Source organism: Podarcis raffonei, chromosome 16 (genome assembly GCF_027172205.1).
Source record: "Podarcis raffonei isolate rPodRaf1 chromosome 16, rPodRaf1.pri, whole genome shotgun sequence".
Lineage (NCBI taxonomy): Eukaryota > Metazoa > Chordata > Lepidosauria > Squamata > Lacertidae > Podarcis > Podarcis raffonei.
In genome coordinates, this window is record NC_070617.1 from 8,878,776 (window position 1) to 8,905,694 (window position 26,919).

General features: G+C 47.6%; 1 protein-coding gene across 1 annotated transcript in view; it reads right to left on the minus strand.

The window, feature by feature from the left end:
* Nucleotides 1–26,919, minus strand: part of KCNN3 (potassium calcium-activated channel subfamily N member 3) — a 96,082-nt gene that overhangs the window by 33,417 nt on the left and 35,746 nt on the right. The window contains exon 3 of the mRNA XM_053370163.1: nt 22,451–22,869. Coding sequence (XP_053226138.1) covers nt 22,451–22,869 — 419 coding nt within the window. The remainder of the gene's footprint in view (nt 1–22,450; nt 22,870–26,919) is intronic.

A 26,919-nucleotide genomic window follows, 5' to 3' on the forward strand; every position in this document is an offset into this window, starting at 1 on the left:
TGCTGGAAAAGGACATTTCTGTGAATCAAAGAAACCCACGTCCTCAAAAATGCCCCTGGCAAGAATCTGGGAACTGCATAAAAGTTCTTGTGGTGCTGCATATATCCACTGTTCCCCACCCCAAACGAAAAACTTTGTGCCTGACCACACTAAAAGGGGGAGGGAGGGTGCTTACTTTCTGAAGAGTAGTGGGTTCAATCATTTTATTTTTAATTACAGCGGTACCTTGGTTCTCAAACTTAATCCGTTCCGGAAATCTGTTCCAAAACCAAAGCGTTCAAAAACCAAGGCGCGCTTTCCCATAGAAAGCAATGCAAAATGGAGTAATCCGTTCCAGACTTTTAAAAACAACCCCTAAAACAGCAATTTAACATGAATTTTACTAACAAGACCATTGATCCATAAAATGAAAGCAATAAACAATGTACTGCAGTTACACAATCAGTAGTTGAACTGGGTTCCACACAACCACAAAAACAAAAAAAAGAGCCACAAAAACAAAAATGTGAAATAAATAGCAAAAACAGACAGACCTCAGCATAACACTCAAAACGGAAGTGTGGCACTCAAATCGGAAGTGTAACACTCAAAACGGAGCACGTTTGGCTTCCAAAAAAGGTTCGCAAACTGGAACACTTACTTCCAGGTTTGCAGTGTTTGGGTTCCAGGTTGTTTGAGCACCAAGGCGTTTGAGAACCAAGGTACCACCATACATCTATATCCCAACGTTTATACCCCCCAAAGATACAGATTTAGATCAGGGTTTTCCCAAATTTGGGTACACACTGTTTTTTTCAGACTACAGTTCCCATCATCCCTGACCCCTGGCCTCACTAGCTAGGGATGATGGGAGTTGTCGGCCAAAAACAGTTTATGAATCCCCTCCTATTTATTAATCACCGCCTCAAGGCAATTTGCATTTGGCTGTATGGCTGAGTGGGGATTTAACACGCGCCTCTTGGGTCCTGGGTCCAGCACTCTAAACACTACACACCACACTGATGTGAAGGCTCTCTTCTCTGGAACAGAACATACTCAAATACCACAGTTTTTCCTTACAGGGCTTGTTCAAGAAAGTCAAGAAAGCCTTCCATGCTTTTGCGGTGCCTGTCAGGGCTGGTAGGGCAGAAGGCAAGGAGACCAACAGCAGGGGGCACTAGAGCCAACTCCAGCTTTGTCCCCCATTCTCCTTCTTCTCCCATATATATATATATATATATATATATATATATACACACACACAGTAGAGAGAGAGAGAGAGAGAGACATCCAAGGATATCATACACAATCTACAAAAAGAGGTAAAACTAATAATAATAACAACAACCTTAAATAATTATACTGTTAAATATTGATTTAAACTTGTACTTATATGTGCTCTTATATGTGCTCTTTTCGTATACTTTCTAACTAAACAAAAATACAGTGGTACCTCGCAAGACGAATGCCTCGCAAGACGGAAAACTCGCAAAACGAAAGAGTTTTTGGTTTTTTGAGTTGCTTCGCAAGACGCATTTCCCTATGGGCTTGCTTCGCAAGACGGAAACGTCTTGCAAGTTTGTTTCCTTTTTCTTAACACAGTTGCGACTTGACTTCGAGGAGCAACTCATAGCACGCGGTGTGGTAGCCTTTTTTGAGGTTTTTGAAGACTTTGGTGATTTTTGAAGCTTTTCCCAAAACTTTTCCGATACCGTGCTTCGCAAGACGAAGAAACTCGCGGAACGAATTAATTTCGTCTTGCGAGGCACCACTGTAAACCAAAATAGAATCCAATAAACTAAACTATGTCAAGATAGACTTCCCTTCATTTCCTGATGTACTTTACCTTTACAACATTGAATGTACTTATACTTATTACCTTATACTTAATATATTTTCTAATATAATGGTACCTTGGGTTACATACGCTTCAGGTTACATATGCTTCAGGTAAGAAATTTGCTTCAGGATGAGAACAGAAATCGTGCTCCGGCGGCGCGGCAGCAGCAGGAGGCCCCATTAGCTAAAGTGGTGCTTCAGGTTAAGAACAGTTTCAGGTTAAGAACGGACCACCGGAACGAATTACTGTATTTTTTGCCCTATAGGACGCACCTAGATTGGGGGGGGGGAATAAAGGGGAAAAAATTATTTCCCCCACCCACCCAGGCGCGGGGCTGGGGCGGGGGAAGCCCGAGCTTCCCCCGACCCCAGCCCCCAGAACGGGTCCCAGAGCGATGCCGAAGCTGAGCGCAGCTCAGCATCGCTCTGGGAGCTTGCGCATCCTTCGGGAGCCCGGCGCGGCTTCGTGCCGGGCTCCGGGGGGTTGTGCGGAGCTGTGCCGGGCTCCCTAGGGCTGCGCAGAGCTTTCTGAAGCCTGGAGAGGGAGAGGGGTCGGTGCGCACCGACCCCTATTGGTCACCAGGCTTCAGCAAAAGCCTGTATTCGCCCCATAGGACACACACACATTTCCCCTTCATTTTTGGAGGGGGGAAAGTGCGTCCTATAGGGCGAAAAATACTGTAGGTACTTAACCCGAGGTACCACTGTACTTTCTTATAACATATAGTCCCATTTTCCTTTATTTATTAATGTTGAATTTACACAAGTGCAACACAGCAACTAAGGAGGTCACGGCACAACCCATTGGTTTTAAGCATAAAAATGTGGCCAGTGTTGGTGGAGAGTTTGAGGCAGTGCCCTGTTTGCCCTAACAGACTGGCCTCCACTGGCTGGAAGTGTCTGAGTGGGAAAGAAGTGAGAGGGAGCTCAGCTGAAGACAGGCTTCAGATTCTGACAGGTGATGATGACCTGTGAGGGCAGCAAAACTGCTGTCAGGCCAACCCAGGCGCCGGGCTGCCAATGGCGCCAACACTTTAACGCTCCTGCATCACATTTGTAAAAAGCACACTTGGACAGGCAGCTGAGAAGCTGGCTTTGCCTTGCAGCGGGATTGAAACTAAGCCCCCAAAGGGATGGGTTTTTAAGAGGATTGGGCAAACTCACGGAGGGGGAATAAGGCTCCCATCACCTCCTGGCAAATAGAAGGGGAAGAAATGGAGGCAGTGAGAGATTTTACTTTCTTGGGCTCCATGATCACTGCAGATGGTGACAGCAGTCACGAAATTAAAAGACATCTGCTTCTTGGGAGAAAAGCAATGACAAACCTAGACAGCATCTTCAAAAGCAGAGACATCACCTTGCCAACAAAGGTCCGTATAGCTAAAGCTATGGTTTTCCCACTAGTGATGTATGGAAGTGAGAGCTGGACCATAAAGAAGGCTGATCGCCGAAGAATTGATGCTTTTGAATTATGGTGCTGGAGGAGACTCTTGAGAGTCCCATGGACTGCAAGAAGATCAAACCTATCCATTCTGAAGGAAATCAGCCCTGATTGCTCACTGGAAGGACAGATCCTGAAGCTGAGACTCCAATACTTTGGCCACCTCATGAGAAGAGAAGACTCCCTGGAAAAGACCCTGATGTTGGGAAAGTTGGAGGGCACAAGGAGAAGGGGACGACAGAGGACAAGAAGGTTGGACAGTGTTCTCGAAGCTACCAGCATGAGTTTGACCAAACTGCAGGAGGCAGTGGAAGACAGGAGTGCCTGGCGTGCTCTGGTCCGTGGGGTCACGAAGAGTCGGACACGACTAAACGACTAAACAACAAACCACCGTGGTTACGCTCTGCCTCCACAGTCAGAAGCAGCAATTTTTTCCCTGAATTAGCAGCTGCTGGAAACAGCCGAGTTGGGAGAGGGCTCTTGTGCTTGGGGGGTCCTGCTTTGAAGGTTTCTGCAGGCAACTGGCTGGCCACTGAGAGGGTAGGATGCTGAACTGAATGGGCATTGGTCTGATCCATGTCCTTCTTATGTCCTTACATCCTCAACCAAGCTATTCCTTTTTTGGGGGTGGGCTCCAATCACGGACTGGAAAAGGCAGGGTGAGCAATCATAGTCGATGGGGAAAGTCTGCTCTCCACACCCCCCCCCCAAAAAAAGAAATTGGATAAAATACAATAAGGAAAGTCCTGGAGGGGAGGAGAAGCAGTGAAAGGGCAAAAAGTCATAGGATTGTAGAGTTGGAAGGGACCCCGAGGGTCATCTAGTCCAACCCCCTGCAATGCAGGAATATTTGGCCCAAGGTGAAGCTCGAACCCACAACCCTGAGAATAAGAGTCTTGTGCTCTACTGACTGAGCTATCCTTTTATTTGATACAACACTGCCTAATCTCCTTGCAAACCAATCAGGACTGTAGGCTCGTTTCTGTAGATGCTTTTGCGCCCCCTCTCTATCCCTCATCTGGCCGTGATCAGAGTTCAAGGACAAATGCCAGCCTGGCAAAAACACTCCAGGAGAGGGCACAGCAAGGCCAGGGAGTGGGTGTGGCCTGGGGAGAGCCCCCAGGGCCAGGAAAAGGGGTTTGGAGGGCCAGAGTTTCCACACCCCTGGCAAAAACACCAACGCTGCAACCCTGTTCACTCTTATTTCATTGGAAGATGCCAAAAATTTCTGTTTTTTCGGGGTGGGTGGGGAGATGTAGTGGTATGCATACCCCTAAAAATTTTGTGACTTTTTCTACTGTAGTCCATTTACTGTATTCATTTTTCCCAATTTGAACCATAAAATGGTGATTTTCTTGAGTCAAAATAAGAGTACCCCTAAACTTTTTTTAAAAAAAGAAAAAAGCACTGCCAAAAATCATTTGCATCCTGTTACAAGGCATGCAGGAGAAACAGTAGACCTGTACTCCGATGCTCCAGAAGGCAGGATTAGAGAACCAACGGGTTAAAATTGCAACCAAGAAGGCTATTGGCTAGAAAGGCATATTTTGGCAACCAAGGAAGAAAACACTGGGGAGGTGGTCTCTGGAGAGAATTCCAAGGGCCAGACGGAAAGGTCTGGAGGGCCACATTCAGCCCAAATGCCTGAAGTCCCCCTTCTCCCCGCTCTAATTCAACACACACAGAGAGAGAAAGAGAGAGAGAGAGAGAGAGAGAGAGAGAGAGAGAGAAAGAGAGAGGAAATCATTTCCTACCCAGAAGCACTTGAACCAGGCAGGAAAAGACAGGGATAATAATAATAATAATAATAATAATAATAATAATAATAATAATAATTTTATTTATATCCCACCCTCCCCAGCTGAAGCCGGGCCCACCCCTATCAATACCCTGGTGCCACGGCCGGACAACAGCAACATAAAATCAAGTTGCCGGCCAGTTGACAACGCTGGACATTCTCATCTTAAAGATGGGATTCGTCTTGCTTTTGGGGGAGGACAGAGGGCCCAGCTGTCAGCAACGGGATCCCAAAGTACGTCTCCCTCATCTTTCGCAGCCTCTCTACCAGATCGTTAAACAGGCAAAAGCCAGATGGGGTTATTCTGGCTTGGTTTCTGAGGGATGAGTTGGGTCCAAGTTTCTCAACCCATCACTCTCAGAATTATGGGGCTTTTGGCATGCAATTTTTTCTTCTTCCCAAAGAAGGAGAAGGGGGGGAGAGGAAATCTAATTCCCAACATCTCCTGGATGTGAAGAGGCTCGTGAAGTATGGGAGCATAAAAGTGAAATATGATGTACGTAAGTTTGTACAGAGACAAACAGGCCCATTCAATGTTCGCCTGAAACACTTGCCTTCCCCGAATTCTATTTTGCAGAAAGTGGAGGAAGTTTGGGCAGGGGCAATGCAACCAAAAGCTCAGACCCCCATCTACTAAGCTAAGGCTCAACCCAGGGAATTTGAAGGATTAAAGAACAATTGAAAATCTCTCAGTGTTTTTAGATTAAGTCTAGGACTTTGTCCAGGTTGAAGGATGGGGGTAGTTTTTTTATTATTAAAAAAAATCATCTTCCATGTTACACAGAACTCTTAGAATACACAAGGTTTTAAGTTACACAGAGCTCTGCATCAGGATGAATACAGCTAACGCCTTTGACTAGGAGGTCAGGACTCTTGCCCCAGCTTAAGGTGACTCATGTCAACAGCACTAAATTGTGAAACTCCCATCCCACAGAGCTGTGTTGAACATCTTTGTTGCAGAACATGCTGAAGACCTCTCTGCACAGGTCTTTGGCAGTTAAGGGGTGGCTGGTTTGGCAATGGGGATTTGCCAGCTATCCTACAGGGAGGGAGGGAAAATTTGCCCATCAACTGACTTCAAAGTGATCCCTCCTGCAAATAAAACGTTAGCTGCCGATCAACTGCGCAGACAGGGACAAACTTGTCAAGAAAACGAGGTCCCATGTTAAAGGTCGGAGCTAAATAGGGAAGGGAACTGAAAGGTCAGAGATGATTTATGACAAGGCTCACACAAAAAGGGGTGAGGAACAAGAGTCAGGTCCTGCCTCCCCTGTCGGAGTCAGCGTGCCTCTGAATTATCCGTTGCTGGGAATCGCAAGAAGGGAGAGCTGTTTTTGCTCTCAGGTTCCCATTGCAGGCTCCCCAAGATACATTTGGCTGGACACTGTGAGAAGATGCCGGAACAAATGGACGACTGGCCTGGTCCAGCAGGCCTCTAATTATATTCCTAGGAATAACAGATCACTGCAGATGATCACAGCAGCCACAAAATTAAAAGACGCCTGCTTCTTGGGAGAAAAGCAATGACAAACCTAGACAGCATCTTCAAAAGCAGAGACATCACCTTGCCAACAAAGGTCCGTATAGTAAAAGCTACGGTTTTCCCAGTAGTGATGTATGGAAGTGAGAGCTGGACCATAAAGAAGGCTGATCGCCAAAGAATTGATGCTTTTGAATTCTGGTGCTGGAGGAGACTCTGGAGAGTCCCATGGACTGCAAGAAGATCAAACCTCTCCATTCTGAAGGAAATCAGCCCTGAGTGCTCACTGGAAGGACAGATCTTGAAGCTGCGGCTCTAAGACTTTGGCCACCTCATGAGAAGAGAAGACTCCCTGGAAAAGACCCTGAGGTTGGGAAAGGCTGAGGGCACAAGGAGAAGGGGACGACAGAGGACGAGATGGTTGGACAGTGTTCTCAAAGCTACCAGCATGAGTTTGACCAAACTGCGGGAGGCAGTGGAAGACAGGAGTGCCTGGCGTGCTCTGGTCCAGGGGGTCACGAAGAGGCGGACACAACTAAACGACTAAACAACAACAACAATAACAACAACAGGAATAATAGTGAGAGAAAGGCTCTTTCCTTTACGCTCTGCCTTTTGGCTTCCTGCAGAAATCCAGACGGCCACTGCGAGAACAGGATGATGGACTAGACAGGGCTTTGCAAGGCTGTCCAACCCTATCTGGAAATGTTATTAGGATTTGAACCCAAGGCCTTCTGCATGCAAGAGAGACACCATGCAGTGTCCCTTTCCTTTTTTCCTTTTTTTTATATACAGTGGTACCTCGGGTTAAGAACTTAATTTGTTCCGGAGGTCTGTTCTTAACCTGAAACTGTTCTTAACCTGAAGCACCACTTTAGCTAATGCGGCCTCCCGCTGCCACCGTGCCACCGCTGCGCAATTTCTGTTCTCATCCTGAAGCAAAGTTCTTAACCCGAGGTACTATTTCTGGGTTAGCGGTGTATGTAACCTGAAGCGTCTGTAACCTGAAGCGTCTGTAACCCGAGGTACCACTGTACAAGCTCCCTTGAAAACTGCTTTCATTACATCCCAGAGGAGGGGGGTAGTTATGTTGTTTACATCATTTTCTTTGAAGTAGTTTTGGAGGGTCTTCAAGAGACTCTCTCTTGTTGTTTGTGGCCAGTATGGGGTGTTTGAAGGACCATGATGGGGTGGTTTGTATTTCCTCTCCTAGTTTGAGGATAGCTTCTACTGGAGCATGGCCTGTGATCTTAACGTTGCTGATATTTGTTGTTTCGACCAAGGGGATCAGGCCTGGTGCGAGCAGGATCCTACCTAGTCTAGACCATGGCGGCCAGACTGTGGCTGGTGTCACCTGGGTTCTCGCCCCCATATATCATACAGTGGTATCTTGGGTTACATATGCTTCAGGTTACATACGCTTCAGGTTACAGACTCCGCTAACCCAGAAATATTACCTTGGGTTAAGAACTTTGCTTCAGGATGAGAACAGAAATCGTGCAGCCGCGGCGCAGCAGCAGTGGGAGGCCCCATTAGCCAAAGTAGTGCTTCAGGTTAAGAACAGTCCTCCAGAACGAATTAAGTTCTTAACCCAAGGTACCACTGCATAGGCCTCCACCTTTTAGCATTTTTTAGTAGCCTGTGGGAATCTTTAGTTTTTCGGGGTTTTCCTTGGGGTCATGGGGTGCCGCTCCTGGGAAGTGCCACTCGTGTTTAGCTTGAGGTAACTGTGTGTCCCTTTCCTTAAATATGATAGTAAGATTCTAGCCCTCATGGTTCTGAACCGAGGGCTGATTAAAACAGGGCCTCCAACAGGGCACCTTCTGATGTTCTTAGCTCCGCGATTCAATGAAAACCTGGACAAGGAAATATTCTGCGCATATAAGGAGGTGCTCACTTTTTAAAATCTTCTATAGATAATTAGGGTTTTCACATTATTAAAAGAGAACAGGACCTAACAAGTCAGAAAGCCGCATCCACCCTGATGTGACGTGGATGACTTATCCAAGACTTATCCAAAAGAGTTTTTTAAAATAAAACTTTGCTGTGATTCCCAGCACTGGGATGGCGAGGCAAGCAACAAGCTCAGGGAGACCCGCTAGGGAGAAGACCTGCTATTATGGGCCACGTGGAAGGCACTGGCAAAGCACAAGAGCCCACCACTCATTATAAGATAAAGGAAACGTCTCCTCTCTGAAGAAGACAGACAGGAATATTGCAGATCTCTGGCTGTGTTCGTTAAGGGAATTGGAGGCAAGCAGGTGTGTGCAAGCAAGCAAGCAAGCAAACAAACAAACATTGAGGAGGAGGAGGAGAACAGCTCCCAGGTCCTAATGAGAAAAGGCTGCATTTCCTTTGTCAAGAGGACAGAAAAACTGGCACAAGCCTTTGATGCTGGAGGAAGGCTTCATGGCCCAAGGATGCAATAAGAGCCTGGCTGCTGCATCAGACTAAAGGTCCATCGAGGCCAGCAGCCTCTTCTCCCAGAGGTCAAGCAGATGCCTCTACCAGGACGGCCGGAAGCAGGACCAGACTGCAATGGCAGCTCTCTCCCTGGTGCTGATCCTCAGCAGCTGGCATTGTTGTTGTTGTTTAGCTGTTTAGTTGTGTCCGACTCTTCGTGACCGACCCCACGGACCAGAGCACGCCAGGCACTCCTGTCTTCCACTGCCTCCCGCAGTTTGGTCAAACTCATGCTGGTAGCTTCGAGAACACTATCCAACCATCTTGTCCTCTGTCGTCCCCTTCTCCTTGTGCCCTCCATCTTTCCCAACATCAGGGTCTCTTCTCATGAGGCGGCCAAAGTCTTGGAGCCTCAGCTTCATGATCTGTCCTTCCAGTGAGCACTCAGGGCTGATTTCCTTCAGAATGGAGAGGTTTGATCTTCTTGCAGTCCATGGGCCTCTCAAGAGTCTCCTCCAGCACCACAATTCAAAAGCATCAATTCTTCGGCCATCAGCCTTCTTTATGGTCCAGCTCTCACTTCCATACATCACTACTGGGAAAACCATAGCTTTAACAATATGGACCTTAGTTGGCAAGGTGATGTCTCTGCTTTTGAAGATGCTGTCTAGGTTTGTCATTGCTTTTCTCCCAAGAAGCAGGCGTCTTTTAATTTCATGACTGCTGCCACCATCTGCAGTGATCATGGAGCCCAAGAAATTATTCGGCTTCAATTCCCTGCATCTCCAGTTAAAAAGACCTCTGACGGCAAGCGGAGTTCAACAGGTCAGTGGTAGAGCATCTCCTTTGCACGCGGAAGATCCCAGGTTCAGTCCCTGACGGCATCATTCCAGGCAAGGCTGGGAGAGAGACCCGCCTGAAACCCTGGAGAGCCACTGCCGGTCAGTGTAGACAGCATTGAACTAGATAGGCCAATGGGCCAATTTGCTATGAGGCAGCTATTCAAATCCCTATTTAAAGCAGCCCTTTGTTCAGAACCATGAGAACTGCAGTCTTGCTGTTACCTTTAAGGAAAGCACCACAGCTTGGGGGTAGGGCACCTGCCCTGCGTGCAGAAGGCCCCAGAGGTTTACCCTCCAATGGCACTGGAAGGGAAGAGAAGCAGCTCACACAAATACCTAAATACAGACGGTCATTTACCCTTGCTAGATTCAACATGTTGCCACCTGCCTTATTGTAGGCAGATTTGAGGGTAAACCATACGCAGAACGAGTCTGCCCCTGCGGCTTGATGGAGGTAGAAACTGTCTCTCATGCCTTGTAAGGCTGCCATTTCTATGGGGATAGACACTCGGTATTTCTTACCCCTGCTATGCAAAAATCTCCAAATGAATCCGAACTTCAGTGTCTAAAATCCTGGTAGAGGACAAGGATCCTGAGATCACGTTAAGGGTAGCCAAATTCCATGCAATTACCATAAAACTTAGGGAACAAGCTGTGCTATCATAATGATTAAGGTTTTAAATGATAATTTTAGGTTATACTGTATGTTAGTGACTAAGTTTTAATTTATATATATTTTTAACTGTTGCTATATCTGTATTGTCCCTGTTACAAGTAAAGGTAAAGGGACCCCTGACCATTAGGTCCAGTCACGAACAACTCTGGGGTTGCAGTGCTCATCTTGCTTTATTGGCCGAGTGAACCAGAGCAGTGCACGGAAACGCCGTTTACCTTCCCGCCGGAGCGGTACCTATTTATCTACTTGCACTTTGACGTGCTTTGGAACTGCTAGGTTGGCAGGAGCAGGGACCGAGCAACGGGAGCTCACCCCGTCGCGGGGATTTGAACCGCCGACCTTCTGATCGGCAAGCCCTAGGCTCTGTGGTTTAACCCACAGCGCCACCCAGGTCCCGTCCCTGTTATACCTAACTGCAAATTCAAATGTATCCCTATCGTGTTTCATGACTTCCTTGATATTGTATGTGGGCTGGAACTGGTCTGTGACCGAATTAATAAAATTGATTCTAGAGAAGCAGCTCAGTCGTAAGAGTGTTTGCAGAGGAACCCAGGAAGGGTCCTGCCGGATCTGGCCAGTGGTCCATCTATTCCTGCATTCTGTCCTAACAGCAGCCAACCCAATGCAAACAGAACCTGAGCGCAAGAGAGCTGTCCTCTCCTGAGCTTCCCAGCAATTGGCATTCAGAAGCACTACTGAATCATCACAGCAAATAGTCACCGGTAGCCTTATTCTCTATGGTAAGAAAAGCCCTGTGGGACAAGGCTAAATAGAGGCACCTGTCGACCGCAGCATCCTGACCCCGCAATAACCGACCAGATGCCCCAACAGGGAAGCCTGCACAACAGGACCTCCCCCTGCAACCGGTAATCAAAGGCATTCATACAAGAAGCGCCCTATGAGAATAACATTCTACACCTGGCAAAACATGGAAATCCAAGCACCCCAGCTCGAAGGGGTGGGGTGGGCGTAGCAGTTTTGTTAGTACTCTGTGCATGCTCAGGAGCTCGCTGTTTCGGTGCGGCTCGTTTTCAAGTCACAGCCCCACCTGGCATCAGAAGTGCTCTCCCGGCTTAAAACCCAGCAAGCTTAGCAGGAGTCCCGTCGGAAAGCAGTGCGCCCCCCCCCCCAAAGCAATCCTCTGTGGCTAACAGACTCTGGCTAAGCGGAGGAAAGAAACTAGGACTCAGCAGGTGGCGCCCGTGAGTCAAATAAACTCCCTTTATCCATCTCAAATCAACCCACAGCCTCTGTAGAAGCAGAGAAGGAAGGATTGCTTGCCTCCCCATCTGAAAGAGGCGGGGGGGGGCATAATCTTACTCACAAGTAGACACAAGGGCCTCAGTTTGCTTGTTCATTTCAATGGGTCTAACTCGGAGGAGGGCTCACGCAGGATACAACCACTCTCTCCCCAAATATTCTGACCCCACAGGGAAGCCATTCGTTTTCCAGAGGGGAGGCATTGATGGTTTCAAGTGTGCTTGGAAATGCAGTTCCAGGACCGCCAACCGTCCACCCTAAACAAAGCACAGAGACAAGGCGGTGCGGTGTGGCTGCTCAGCTGTGCGCTCTGCACATCCTCAAGAGGCGCTTGCGAATAAAAAGAGAAGTCTCAAGGATGTCTGCCAGCACGTCACTGAAACCGAGCTGGGAAATAGATCACAGATATAACTTCAAAGGCAGATGTGGGTGGGTGTGGAGATTATAAAACTGTTGTGGCTGGCCCTGGCTACAATCTATTATTGTTTCATTTCTATTCATTGAACTGCCCATTTTTGCCCCGGTCCTGACCGTCAGTGGCATGTGGCCCCCAGAATGTTGTCCAGATGCGAATGTGGCCCTCCGGCGCAATGATACACTGGACTATAGGTATCGGGGTATAACAGGCATAGGCAAACTCGGGCCCTCCAGATGTTTGGGACTACAATTCCCATCAACCCTAGCTAACAGGGCCAGTGGTCAGGGATGATGGGAATTGTAGTCCCAAACATCTGGAGGGCTGGAGTTTGCCTATGCCTGGGTTAGAACATCGAAATCATAGCCTGGGAAAAGCTCTGGAACAAAACATTAAACTGTTCCGCCTGCTATTTGATAAAGGAAAGCATACGAAAAAGGCTCTATGGCTGGTATCTGACGCCCAGTCAATTGGTTAAAATGTACAAGAGAGGGTTCAAACTGTGTTGGAAATGTGAAGAGATTGAGGGATCTTTCATACATATCTAATGCTTATTTCCCCTAAATTGATTTTTTAATTTTATTGTTATTCATGTTTTTATACTGTATTTTATGCTGCTTTTATAATTAAGTGTTTTAAATTTGTTGTTAGCTGCCCTGAGCCCGGTTTTTGAACAGGGAAGGGCCGGGTATAAATAAAAATTTATTATTATTCTACATAGGTGGTGGCAAATACTATGCTGCCAAATACAAAGAGATGGTCTATGGTGAGCTTTTTTTATTTTTTAAAAAAATGCATTTCCAAAGAAACCAGAAATCTTTCTATTAGCGATAATTGGTGGTGAGCTCCCCTCGAGGGTACTCAATTTATTTCTTTATGCAACAGCGGCGGCCGGAATAGTGCATGCTAAAAGTTGGAAAGGAAAAGAAACATCAACAAAAGAACAATGGCTGTATACCATATTTTTCGCTCTATAAGACGCACCAGACCACAAGACGCACCTAGTTTTTGGAGGAGGAAAACAAGAAAAAAAAATATTCTGAATCTCAGAAGCCAGAACAGCAAGAGGGATCGCTATGCAGTGAAAGCAGCAATCCCTCTTGCTGTTCTGGCTTCTGGGATAGCTGCGCAGCCGGCATTCGCTCCATAAGACGCACACACATTTCCCCTTACTTTTTAGGAGGGAAAAAGTGAGTCTTATAGAGCAAAAAATACGGTAAATACACAGAAGACGCACAACAGCCAAAATAAGGAATCAGGATGGAAAACAAATGAAGGGCAAATGGGGAAACTTTTGGGGAGTTGATGCTAAATCGAAACTACAAATAGGGGTAATCCTCTGAACAACAAATACAAAGAAGGACTGGAAGGGAAAAATAGGGTGAATTAATATATAGACATGCAGCAATAGCGGATCTATTACAAATGCCTTGGAAGGCTATATGGAAATAATATTTGACAGTAAAGTATGATTTGTAAATAGAAAAATGGAAAATGCATTTTTAAAAAGGGGGGTGGAATGCAGCTCTTGGGCTTTGGAAAATGTCCCCCACCCCCGCTGCTATTTATTAATACAGTGGTACCTCAGGTTAAGTACTTAATTCGTTCCGGAGGTCTGTACTTAACCTGAAACTGTTCTTAACCTGAAGCACCACTTTAGCTAATGGGGCCTCCTGCTGCTGCTGCTGCGCCGCCGGAGCACGATTTCTGTTCTCATCCTGAAGCAAAGTTCTTAACCTGAAGCACTATTTCTGGGTTAGTGGAGTCTGTAACCTGAAGTGTATGTAACCTGAAGCGTATGTAACCCGAGGTACCACTGTAAGCAAATTCATTCTGCCAGCTGTATCCTCATGTAACCAAAACAACACTAGGTGCAAGAGAAACAGCTGTGGTTTGAGGGAAACACCAAATTTTGCAACAGCACAAAAAAGAAATTGGAAGGAATTCTACATGGAGGGGAACCCCCCCCCCAAAAGCAAACCAATGAGGACTGAGCATGTCCAGAAGACTGATGGATTCATAGGGGAATGAGAATAGAATAAAATGGCAGCGATAAGTGGCTGGCACCCTGGGCAGGAACATTTCCTGCTGAAACATTTTGTTGCAGCACCCACTGCCTTTCTACCCTTTAAAAATGAGGGGCAGCCAGAAAGCTGGCCAGGATCCAAGCTACTTTCCCCCCAGTACACCCTATTCACAAGCCCCTTCCCTATAAAGATACCAGCCCTCATGTTTTTGCACCAACAGCTGATTTTAAAGAGAATCGGAAGCTGCTTTATACTGAGTCCATCTAGCTCCATACTGTCTACACTGACCAGCAGCAGCTCTCCAAAGTTTCAGGCGAAGGGCATTCCCAGCCCTACTTAGAGATCTTGGACTTGCAACCAACCGACGCTCTACCGCTGAGCTACAATCGTGCACCACACTGCGTCGGAGGACTGGTCCACCCGGATCAGCATGGTCTGCACTGACCGGCAGCAGCTCCCCGGGGTTGCAAGCAGGGTTTTCTAGCCCTACCAGGAGAGGCCATTGGGGATTGAAGCTGGGATCTCCAGCAGGAGAAGCTCTGCTGCTAAGCCATGAGTGAGTGGGTGGGTGGGGCAATGAACGGGGGGGGTGCATGCCTGGGGGGGGGCGCATAAGGAAATGTGGTGCCAGAGTGCCGGCCAGTGCCAGCCGCCTCCAGCAACTCCGAAGTGAGATCCCTTGAGCAGAACGGGTTTTTAAAAACCGATCAACACATGCCTTTTTGTCCCCACCGCATCCCTGCTCATTCCCCATTTTCTAAATTAGAGCTACTCTGGCAGGCGGTTATTCCTGGCTCTCTTCCCCGGTTGCCAGGGAGTCCCGCCTGCACCCCATGTGCGTGCTATCTGCCCCCCCTCCTCACGATTCTTCCCCATGCAACTCCTGTGCAAGGCTGTTTGTGAACACCAAGGCTCCATGTGTGTGCGAGAGAGAAAGTGAGAGAGTGTGTTTGTGCATCTCTCTAACTGCACATTTATTCCAAACATGGGGTGCCGGTTCCCAGCTCCGTATCTGCTGAATAATGCCATAGCACAGCGGAAGGGTATTTTTAGTAGAGGAAAAACCGCAGGCAGGAAGGGGGGGTGGCTAACTAAATTCCCTCCTCCCTCACCTGTTCTTCCAGTGGTGGTTAACTGAACCCCTTCCCTCACATACACCCCTTCAAGTGGTGGTTAACTTCACCCCATCCCTCATACACACCTCTCTGGGTAGTGGTTAACATAACCCTTTCTCTCCCCCCCCCCAATTCGAGTGGCGGTTATCTTAACCCCTTCCCCACCACCCCACCTGTTTTCTATGCCCTCCATCTCTCTACAGTGGTACCTCGGGTTAAGTACTTAATTTGTTCCGGAGGTCTGCTCTTAACCTGAAACTGTTCTTAACCTGAAGCACCACTTTAGCTAATGGGGCCTCCAGAGCACAATTTCTGTTCTCATCCTGAAGCAAAGGTCTTAACCCGAAGCACTATTTCTGGGTTAGCAGAGTCTGTAACCTGAAGTGTATGTAACCTGAAGCGTATTTAACCTGAGGTACCACTGTATTTCCCTTTTTTAAAACACAGAACAACAGACAGTGACAATCAGAACAGAGGCCTCCTCAACTGAGCCAGCCTTGCCCTGTTTAGCAGCGCTTAGCAGATTCGTTAATTTGGGGTACCACAGCCATGGAAGAAAACTCCCTCCCTCCCTACTGCTCCCTCTTGCTGGTTGTGGGGAGGAAGAGGGGAGGGCAACCAAGGAAACAAACAGGGCTGGGTGTCCACAGAGAGCAGATGATATCTGCACTTGGCTTTGTTGTTGTTGTTGTTGTTTAGTCGTGTCCGACTCTTCGTGACCCCCTGGACCAGAGCACGCCAGGCACTCCTGTCCTCCACTGCCTCCCGCAGTTTGGTCAAACTCATGCTGGTAGCTTCAAGAACACTATCCAACCATCTCGTCCTCTGTCGCCCCCTTCTCCTTGTGCCCTCCATCTTTCCCAACATCAGGGTCTTCTCCAGGGAGTCTTCTCTTCTCATGAGGTGGCCAAAGTACTGGAGCCTCAGCTTCACAATCTGCCCTTCCAGTGAGCACTCAGGGCTGATTTCCTTCAGAATGGATCGGTTTGATCTTCTTGCAGTCCATGGGACTCTCAAGAGTCTCCTCCAGCACCATAATTCAAAAGCATCAATTCTTCGGCGATCAGCCTTCTTTATGGTCCAGCTCTCACTTCCATACATCACTACTGGGAAAACCATAGCTTTAACTATACAAACCTTTGTTGGCAAGGTGATGTCTCTACTTCTCAAGATGCTGTCTAGGCCTGTCATTGCCCTTCTCCCAAGAAGCAGGCGTCTTTTAATTTCGTGACTGCTGTCACCATCTGCACTTGGCACCGGCAGCCAAATTTCTGTTCTGTCCCTTTGGGAGTTTTTTATGGGGGGGGTCTGGTTGGAGGCCAGTTGTTGCTCTCATGTGAGCTGTTACTGCTTTCGGTGAAAATATCTGGACCCTTGGCGTGCGCATGCATATTCTCACGCACATGCACACTGTCTCACTGTCGGCCCCCGACAAACAGTTTCTCTGCACACTGCGTTTGGTGCATGTTGAGTGGGTGGGGGTTCCTTTCCAAGGAAAAAGAGCAAGGCTTCTGCATGCTAGCCTCCTAGAGCCAGGCTGCCCGCACACCCCTTTGCAAAGAGGAAGAGATGAGGGTCAAGTTAAACTCCACCCCTCCCCTACCACTGAACAGATCGACCCCTTGCAAGCAGAGAAACAGAGGTAGAATGGGATGTCTGTGTTTAACTTGACCCTTTCCCTGCAGCTGCAACTCTGCCTGTGGTACAACATCTGCCTTGCGTGCAGACGGTCCTTGCATGCAGAAAAATCCCCAGCATTGTCACGTAGGGCTGGGAAGTGTCCCTGCCTGGAACCCTGGAGAGATGCTGCCAGTCAGTGTGGACAATACTGAGTTGGGTGGACTCAGTAGAAGGCAGATCCCTATGTTCCTCAGAACGGATGTAGCTCAGGGGTGGAGCATCTGCTTCCTATCAGGTGTAGTCCTGATTAAAGATTGCTGTTTGTTCACCATCAGGAATGAAGCCTAAATGGGTGTCCTAACAACAATAACAAAAGCAGAGAAATCACCTTGCCAAGAAAGGTCCGTATAGTTAAAGCTATGGTTTTCCCACTAGTGATGTATGGAAGTGAGAGCTGGACCATAAAGAAGGCTGATCGCCAAAGAATTGATGCTTTTGAACTCTGGTGCTGGAGGAGACTCTTGAGAGTCCCATGGACTGCAAGAAGATCAAACGCATCCATTCTTAATGAAATCAGCCCTGAGTGCTCACTGGAAGGACAGATCCTGAAGCTGAGGCTCCAGTACTTTGGCCACCTCATGAGAAGAGAAGACTCCCTGGAGAAGACACTGATGTTGGGAAAGATGGAGGGCACAAGGAGAAGGGGACGACAGAGGGCGACATGGCTGGACAGTGTTCTTGAAGCTACCAACATGAGTTTGACCAAACTGCGGGAGGCAGTGGAAGACAGGAGTGCCTGGCGTGCTCTGGTCCATGGGGTCACGGAGAGTCAGACATGACTAAACAACTAAACAACAACAACAACGTGGCCATGAATTGCATCTGCAAAATGACTGTTGTGTTGATGTTGATGTTGACCCTTAAAGGGCTTCCTAAGAACCTAGATCAGCTCTTCTGGATCAGGCCAATGGCCAATCTAGTCCCAGGATCCAGTTCTCCCAGTGGCCAACCAATTGCCTCTTGGAAAGCCTGCAAGCAGGACCTGAGCACAACACACACCACGCCTGCAATGCCCAGCTTACCACTGCCTCTTACAGGGCAGGTAGACATTATCCACTGGGGAGCCAGCATGGTGTGGTGGTTACAGCATCGGACTAGAACCAGAGTTGGAAGGGACCACGAGGATAATCTCATCTGACCCCCTGCAATGCAGGAATATGCAGCTTTCTCCTGCAGGGATCAAAGCTGCAACCTCAACGGTATCAGCACCACGCTCAAACCAACTGAGCTATCCAACCTGACTAGGACCTGGGAGACCAGGGTTCAAACCTTCATCTCATCCACAAAAGTTCATTGGGCGCAACTTTAAGACAGTCCCTCAGCCTAACCTACCTCAAAGGGTTGTCATGGAGATTAAATGAGAAGGGAGAGAGCCATGTAGGCCACCTCAAGCTCTTTAGAGAAAAAAGGCAGGGTACAGATTAGATGATAGATAGATAGATAGATAGATAGATAGATAGATAGATAGATAGATATAGATATAGATAGATAGATAGATAGATAGATAGATAGATAGATAGATGATAGATAGATAGATAGATGATAGATAGATAGAGATAGATAGATGATAGATAGATAGATGATAGATAGATAGATAGATAGATAGATGATAGATAGATAGATGATAGATAGATAGATAGATAGATAGATAGATAGATAGATAGATGATAGATGATAGATAGATATAGATAGATAGATAGAGTGGTACCTCGGGTTACATACGCTTCAGGTTACAGACTCCGCTAACCCAGAAATATTACCTCGGGTTAAGAACTTTGCTTCAGGATGAAAACAGAAATCGTGCTACGGCGGCAGCGGGAGGACCCATTAGCTAAAGTGGTACCTCAGGTTAAGAACAGTTTCAGGTTAAGAACGGACCTCCGGAACATATTAAGTACTTAACCCGAGGTACCACTGTAGATAGATGATAGATGATAGATAGATAGATAGATGATAGATAGATAGATAGATAGATAGATGATAGATAGATAGATGATAGAGGAGAATGAATCGTTTTTCTTCTTCTTCTCAAACGCACACACACGTGGAATTAGGGTGGACCGGATTACTCAGTGTGGAAGGCGAAGGGGGAGTAAAAGAAGCTGGCAGCTAGAGAATTGTTGGCATCTGGCGTTCCGCAGGGCACCCGCTGGCATCCTGCCAACCTCCCCCACCTTGGCAAAGATCCGCCGCTCACTGAGTTTTTCATTCTTCTCTCCCTTCTCCATCTACTTCCCAGGGAGCCTGGCTGCTAGGGAGCCTGGCAACAGGGGTATATTCTACCCTCTAAGCCGCTCCCATCGCTTGCCAGGCACTAATGAGGTCGTGGGCGTTTGGGGTGGGGGCAAGGCTTAGTCAGTCCTTTCCCTTAATTATTATTTTTGCAGGAATGCCCACCAGTGGTGAGTCTTCCTTGGCACCCAGCCTCGCAAACGGTTCGGAGACTGGCACACACAATCTCGCATCTTTGGGAGGTTTTTTTTTGTCTTCTTCAACTGCGGGTTAGCTTTTGCCCGTGGCAACAGGTCTTTTTTTGGTGGGTGGGTGAGGTTTTCTGGGGACGGGTGAAAAGAGCAGAAACGCAGTTGCCGCTTTAAATCGATCGCCTGTCAAAACGGGAACTGGGCTGATGGCAGCAGGCGGGGGTCGCCTGTCTCGTGCTCTGCTCGCCAGAGGCCTCTCCTGCCAATGGGAGGCAGCTGGTTCGTCCTGAGTCATCTGTTGCCGGGCAGTGCCACCTCTCTTTGGGGCAGAGGTTTTGTGACAGGAAGGTCTGGCCAACAAACGCTGCCCAGTTTTGGCTGGGGAACCGATGGGCCCATGAGTGGTTGTCAGAGAAGAGGGGCTAAATCTGGATAAACACGAATGTCATTGGACTCCAACTCCCGCAAGGGTCAGGTATAATCAGAGTTGCAGTCTGAAAACATCTGCAGAACACCAGGTTGGCAACCCTTGACCTGCACTGACTGAAAGCTGCTCTCCAGAGCTTTCCCAAACAGGAGTCTTTTCCAGCCCAGTCTGGAAATGCTGGGCACTGGACATGGGACCAGCTTGAACCACTCTCAATTCCAACCTGATACAGTGGTACCTCGGGTTAAGTACTTAATTCGTTCCGGAGGTCCGTTCTTAACCTGAAACTGTTCTTAACCTGAAGCACCACTTTAGCTAATGAGGCCTCCTGCTGCTGCCGTGCTGCCGGAGCACGATTTCTGTTCTCATCCTGAAGCAAAGTTCTTAACCTGAAGCACTATTTCTGGGTTAGCGGAGTCTGTAACCTGAAGCGTATGTAACCCGAGGTACCACTTTAATTGCCACCTGCCCAGATTTTAACTTGTCTGAATTAATTTTAAGATGTATCTTAATTAATTGATGTCTGTTTTTATGCATATTGTGTTGTTTTTATGATGTTAGCTGCTCTGAGCACGGCTCAGCTGGGGAGGGCAGGATACAAATAAAAAAATATTTATTATTATTATTATTATTATTATTATTATTATTATTATTTCCACAATGGTTGTGCTCTGCCTCCACAGTCAGAGGCAGCTGTGCTTCTCAATAAGGAAAAAAGGTAAAGGACCCCTGGTGACTATGGGGTTGCGGCACTCATCTCGCTTTCAGGCCAAGGAAGCCGGTGTTTGTCCACAGACAGCTTTCCGGGTCATGTGCCCAGCATGACTAAACCACTTCTGGCGCAGCAGAACATCGTGACGAAAACCAGAGCGCACGGAAATGCCGTTTACCTTCCCGCCGCAGCGGTACCTATTTATCTACTTGCACTGGCATGCTTTCGAACTGCTAGGTTGGCAGGAGCTGGGACAGAGCAACAGGAGCTCACTTCATCCTGGGGATTCGAACCGTCGACATTCCAATCAGCAAGCCCATGAAGCCGGTGGAAGCCACAGAAGCGCAAAGTGTTATTGCATTCGGGTCCTGCTTGCATGTTTCCTCCGGGCATGTGTTTGGCCACCGTGAGAACAGTGGACTAGACGGGCTTTTTGTACTTCTTAGGTTCTTCTGCATGCAAGCGCTCTACCCATGAACCACAGCTCTTCCCTTCTGTGCCCTTATCACTTTGTGAGTGGCAAAAAACCCCAGCAGAACTTATGCAAAGCAACGAAACAAAAGGAGTGCACAAATGTTGACTTTTTGTAGTTGCTGGGTGGCAGAGCTGCATGCTGGCACACACAAAACCATATCAATAAAGCACTGGTACTAGTCGTGGTTCCTTCAAAGAATACTGGGAACTGTGCCGGGTGCCTAAAAGTGCCGAGAGTTGTTAGGCGAGCTGCGTATTCCCCTCACAGAATTACAATTCACGGTGGTTTAACAATCAAGCCTTCCTCCCAGAGAACTCTGGGAACTGGAGCTCTGGGACAGGAATAAGGCTCTCCTGACAACTCGCAACATCCTTAACAAACTGCAGCTCCCAGGATTCTACAGGAAAAGCCACGACAAAGTGGTATCATAAGAGCTTCAAATGCCTAGGGCAGGCAACCCCCATCGGCACTACACATTTAAAGCAGTATCGTACTACTTTGAACAATCATGGCTTCAGCGAAAGCACCATGGGAGCTGTTGTTTGTCAAGGGAGAGTCAGGGGGTCCCTTATCCCACACACACCCGAGCTACAATTCCCAGAGTTCCCTGGGAAGAAGCATGGATGGTTAAAACCACTCTAGGAACTGCCGCTCTGTGAGGGGAATAGGGAACTCTCAGTGCCCTTAACAAATGGCAGTTCCCAAAAATCCTTGTGAGAAACAATGGCTGTCAACGTGCTTGAACTGTATGGTGCAGAATGGCCCAGGTTGCAGAGGAATGATTTACCAACATCCATCTTTTCAGCTCATAGAATAACCTTTCCCCTCCTCACACAAATATAGGCCCTTGGCAGGAGTGGTCGCACCTATAGGCCTCCAAATTTCACTGGATTCCAACTCCCATCAGCCCCAGGCAGCACGGCCTATAGACAGGGGTGATGGGAGTTGTAGTTCATTGAATATTCCTGGATTCCAACTCCTATAAGTCCCAGACAGCACGGCCAATAGACAGGGATGATGGGAGTTGTAGTTCAATGAATATTCCTGGATCCCAACTCCAATAAGTCCCAGACAGCAAGGCCAATAGACAGGGGTGATGGGAGTTGTAGTTCATTGAATATTCCTGGGTCCCAACTCCCATCAGTCCCAGACAGCACGCCCAATAGACAGGGATGATGGGAGTTGTAGTTCAATGAATATTCCTGGATCCCAACTCCAATAAGTCCCAGACAGCAAGGCCAATAGACAGGGGTGATGGGAGTTGTAGTTCATTGAATATTCCTGGGTCCCAACTCCCATCAGTCCCAGACAGCACGCCCAATAGACAGGGATGATGGGAGTTGTAGTTCAATGAGTATTCCTGGATCCCAACTCCCATCAGCCCCCAGCCGGACACACACAAGAGGCACCTCCCTACGGCACACCCCCTGCGTCTCCGTGCGCGACTCGCGAGCTCACCTCTCACACACACGCACCGTCCAGGCAGCAATGATCCACAAGGAGATGCTGAAGACCAGGAGGACAGTCCCGGGGCAGATGGTCATGAGGGTCTTCATGACGAAGCGGGTGTTGAAGTTGATCTTGTTGAGGGCCCCGATGCTGCGGGACGAAGCGTCCGTGAAGAGTTTGCTGTGCAAGAGCATGACCCGGGCGATCAAGTAGAGACGCAGGAACATGGGGATGGAGAGGATAATGTCCACGTCCGCCTCCGCCCGCGAAGGCGTGTACGAGAAGGCCAGCCGGGCCGTCCAAAAAAACTTGTACTCCCCAGGGATGGGGTGAATGGCGCACACCAGCATCTCCAGGCTGATGTAGAGGATACGTTCGTAGGTCATGGCGATCCGCCAGTCGTCGGCACCATTGTCAATCACGAAGAGCTGGCGGGGCGGGGAGGGGAGGGAGAAAACGGCAAGGGTTAGAAGAGATGGGCGGGCAGGGCTGGCAGCAGAATGTCATCGCAGTGTGGGGCATTCCTGTAAAAGGATGTCTGCCAGTCACCCAGCCATGCCCCACTCCACGATACTCCATTCCGTCCTGCCCCAGTTTCTCCCCAGCAGATGTTTAACATTCAATGGACATTGAGAACAATGAATCCTCACTGAGTTTAGGGTTTTTTTCCACGAAAAGTTTTTTCATCTTTTTTTGGGTTCTTCTGGTGATTCCCTCAAGATGTGCCAATACCTCCCTTTTGTGAGTGGATAGGTTCAAACAGTGTTTTTTTTCTGGGGGGGGGGACGCAGGGGTAAGCATTCCCCCCTAAACATTTGGTGAATCTTTGTACTTTTGTCCATTTGCTGTATTTATTTCTCCCGATTTGAACTATAAAATGGTGATTTTCTTGAGTCAAAGTGAGAATATCCCTAAACATTTCTTAAGAAAAAAAGCACTGGGGTCAAGCATAAGTGACCTTAACTTAGGGCTACACGGGATAATAATTATTATTGTTATTTACACAATTTCTATACTGCCCCATAAATATATAAACTTATATCTGTATATGTATATATGTACACACACATCTACACTGCTTTTTTTCTTTAAAAATGTTTAGGAGTACTCTCATTTTCCTACTCATATTGAAATACTGCCCCTCAATGAGGCCAAACTTAGATTCACAAAATGTTTAGGGGCATGCGTACCCCCAGGAAAAAAAGCAGTGTGTGTGTGTAATTCTAAGCAATGTACCGACTAAAACAACAACAGACAACTGAAACAACAAGTATTAAAAAATGCATAGTTAGCTTATTAAAATGTTACATTAATACAAAATTACTAATAACTATGAACCAATAACTATAAACCAACTATAAACTATAAACAAACTTTGGATGCACCTTCCCTCTCAGCCTCCTGGCTGACACTCATAGTCCCCCCCCCATCTACCCCCCCACCCTCCCGCTCTCCGCAGAACCCTCAAGACTGCCCATATCTGTGTCCCATTCAGCAGGCAGCCGCACAGTCCACACCCAGTTCCAAGTACCAAAGTTTGGCGCGTTTCCTAGCAGATACTGAAGAAGATGGAAAGAAAAGACACCCTTTCCAACTCACAGTTCTCTCTCCGGCCTCTGCCCCCTTCTTCTTCACCTCAATAGTCTCTACTTGTCCATTTCCTGGAGACATCGGGCCGGAGGACCAGTGTGAGAAACAGGATGCAGGGCCAGAAAGAGTGGGGACTCGATTCAAGTGGGCTCTTAGGCAACCTTTGTCCCCACAGAGCAGGGAGGATGCCCCCTGGCCAATAAGGTGGAGATCTTCCATTGTGTGTATAGGAAACCAATACTTAATTACAACCTGCATTTCTCACAGATAATCACATTAATACACCTGCAGGAAATATTCCCCATTGGAGAGGGGGGGGGAGTCGAGATTTCCTGCAGGTATATTAATGGGATTGTGTGTGAGAAATGCAGACTATTATTTCCCACCCTCCGCCATCATCGTGACCAAGAGACGCGTCTGGGCTCCCCCCTTGGAAAGTTTTCGTGCCTGCCTATCTGCAAGGCAGCTGTAGTCTATTTAAAGGGAGCCAGAGGCCTTGGGCCAACCGCCAGCCAGCAACTCGGCCCTTCCTGCCTGGGGCTCCATTACATACACACAGAAACCCACAGAGGGGGGGAAATGCCACTGATCTCTCTTGACATCCGTCCTCCCTCTACCCCAAACAACAACAGAATGGATCTATTTCTCGGAGACGGGCTCTCCACCCAACAACATGTGAGCGTTGCCACCGGGTTTCCATGGCAACCCCATCCTAAGTCCAGAGGTACCTAATTAGTCTTCCCTGATGCTAAGTTGGCAGCAGGGGAAGAGAGAGCAGAGTGGAAGGCCACATCTACAACATTCATTTAAAGCACTATGATACCTCATGGCTTCCCCCAGAGGATTCTGGGAGCTGTAGTTTAAGGGTGCCGAGAAATGTTTAGGGGACCCCCCCCCTCCGTTCCTCTCCTAAAGCTATAGTCCCCAGAGAGGTTAAATCATAGACCTTCTCCTCACTCCAGATAACTCTGGGAATTAGGGCTCTCCTAAACTGAATGAACACCAACTCCCAGAATTCTCTGGGGGCAGCCATGGCTGTTAAGGGTGAGGAAAGTTGTCAGGAGGCCCCAATAGGCCCCATCACAGAGCTATCGTTTCCATAATTGTTTAACAATTAGTCCCTCTTCACAAAAAACTCTGGGAAATGTAGTTCTGGGAGAGGAACGGGGCTTTTCTAACGACTCTCTGCAAGTGTAACGAAAGGCAGCTCCCAGAATTCTCTGGGGGAAACCATGACTGTTTATAGGAGCATTACAGTACTACGGCAAAAAGAGAGGTATTGATGAACAGGGAAAATAAAAAATTCAGTTCCCTTTAACAAATAGATTGAAGGTATATACAAACTCACTACACATGAACAAGCTGTGGACAAACGTAGACTTTCCATGGACAAATTCAGCGATAAATACCGTATTAGGTTAAGGTCTGCTTAACTACGATAACATTTTTTTGGTAATGTATATATTCACCTTTCTCTGTGTGGGTCAAGTTAAGATTTACCTGTGAAAAAGGACTTTGTATTACAGTGGTACCTCGGGTTAAGAACTTAATTCGTTCCGGAGGTCCGTTCTTAACCTGAAACTGTTCTTAACCTGAAGCACCACTTTAGCTAATGGGGCCTCCTGTTGCCGCCGCGCCGCCGGAGCACGATTTCTGTTCTCATCCTGAAGCAAAGTTCTTAACCCGAGGTAATATTTCTGGGTTAGCGGAGTCTGTAACCTGAAGTGTCTGTAACCCGAGGTACCACTGTACTCTTTCCCCTCCCCACTTCATATTTGTTTAGATTAGTTTGGTTTTATATTGTATTTTGTTTTTTGAAAATCTTATTAAGGGGGGGAGGTGATAATAATAATAATAATAATAATAATTAATAATAATAATAATAATAATACAGAGCAGGAGGGACTACCAAATGCCTCTTACTCAATACTGCCCACCTGCCCCCAAAGCATAATGGAAGCCAATCAAATCAAGGACAATTGGGCATCCTCATGCCACACCAACAACCTTTCCCCTCCTCTCTCGTTGCATAAATAAAGCAAAGAACAGCTAAAGCAAATGTTGGGGCTGGCAAGAAGTGAGCCAGCAGTGGATTTTAACAGAAATTAAATTATCCTGGCAGAAAATATATGGAGATTGTACTGTTGTGTTGCATTCCAGTCAAATAAATTCTGTAAAAACTCAAAAAAAATATTGTTGTTTAGTCTTTTAGTCGTGTCCGACTCTTCGTGACCCCATGGACCAGAGCACGCCAGGCACTCCTGTCCTCCACTACCTCCCACAATCATGGATCACTGCCTTGCCGTGGCAAAGGGGCTTGAAGAACTCAGAGAAGCTATGAACTACGCCGAGCAGGGCACACAAGATGAACAGGTCATAGTGGAGAGTTTTGACCAAACGTGATCCACCTGGAGGAGGAACCGGCAAGCCACTCCAGTATCCTTGCCAAGAAAACTCCATGGACAAAGACAACAGGCATATAAAAAAAAAATAAAGCAGCATAAATAAATACACACCACACTCCATGCCAGAAGCTTAAATGCCTGGCTTTCCCAACCACAAACACTCCCTTTTTAAGTCTCTCTTGGGGCTGTGGTGGGATTGCATTGCAATTCAGAGAGGAAACCCATTTGGAATTGCCCAGAGTGAAATGCTAATTAATGAAAGAGTGGGGGGGGGGGAGTGCTGTCATGCATGGCAAGGATTCCCTTGCCTGTTAAGGAGCTTTAACTCAGGCAGGTGTTAACTCCAGAATCCGCCACTCATTGCCAGGGACAGCTCACCCCAGAAATATTTGCCGCTAAGTAGTACTTACTGCTAGACAGCATTTTAAAAAGCAGAGACATCACCTTGCCGACAAAGGTCCGTATAGTTAAAGCCATGGTTTT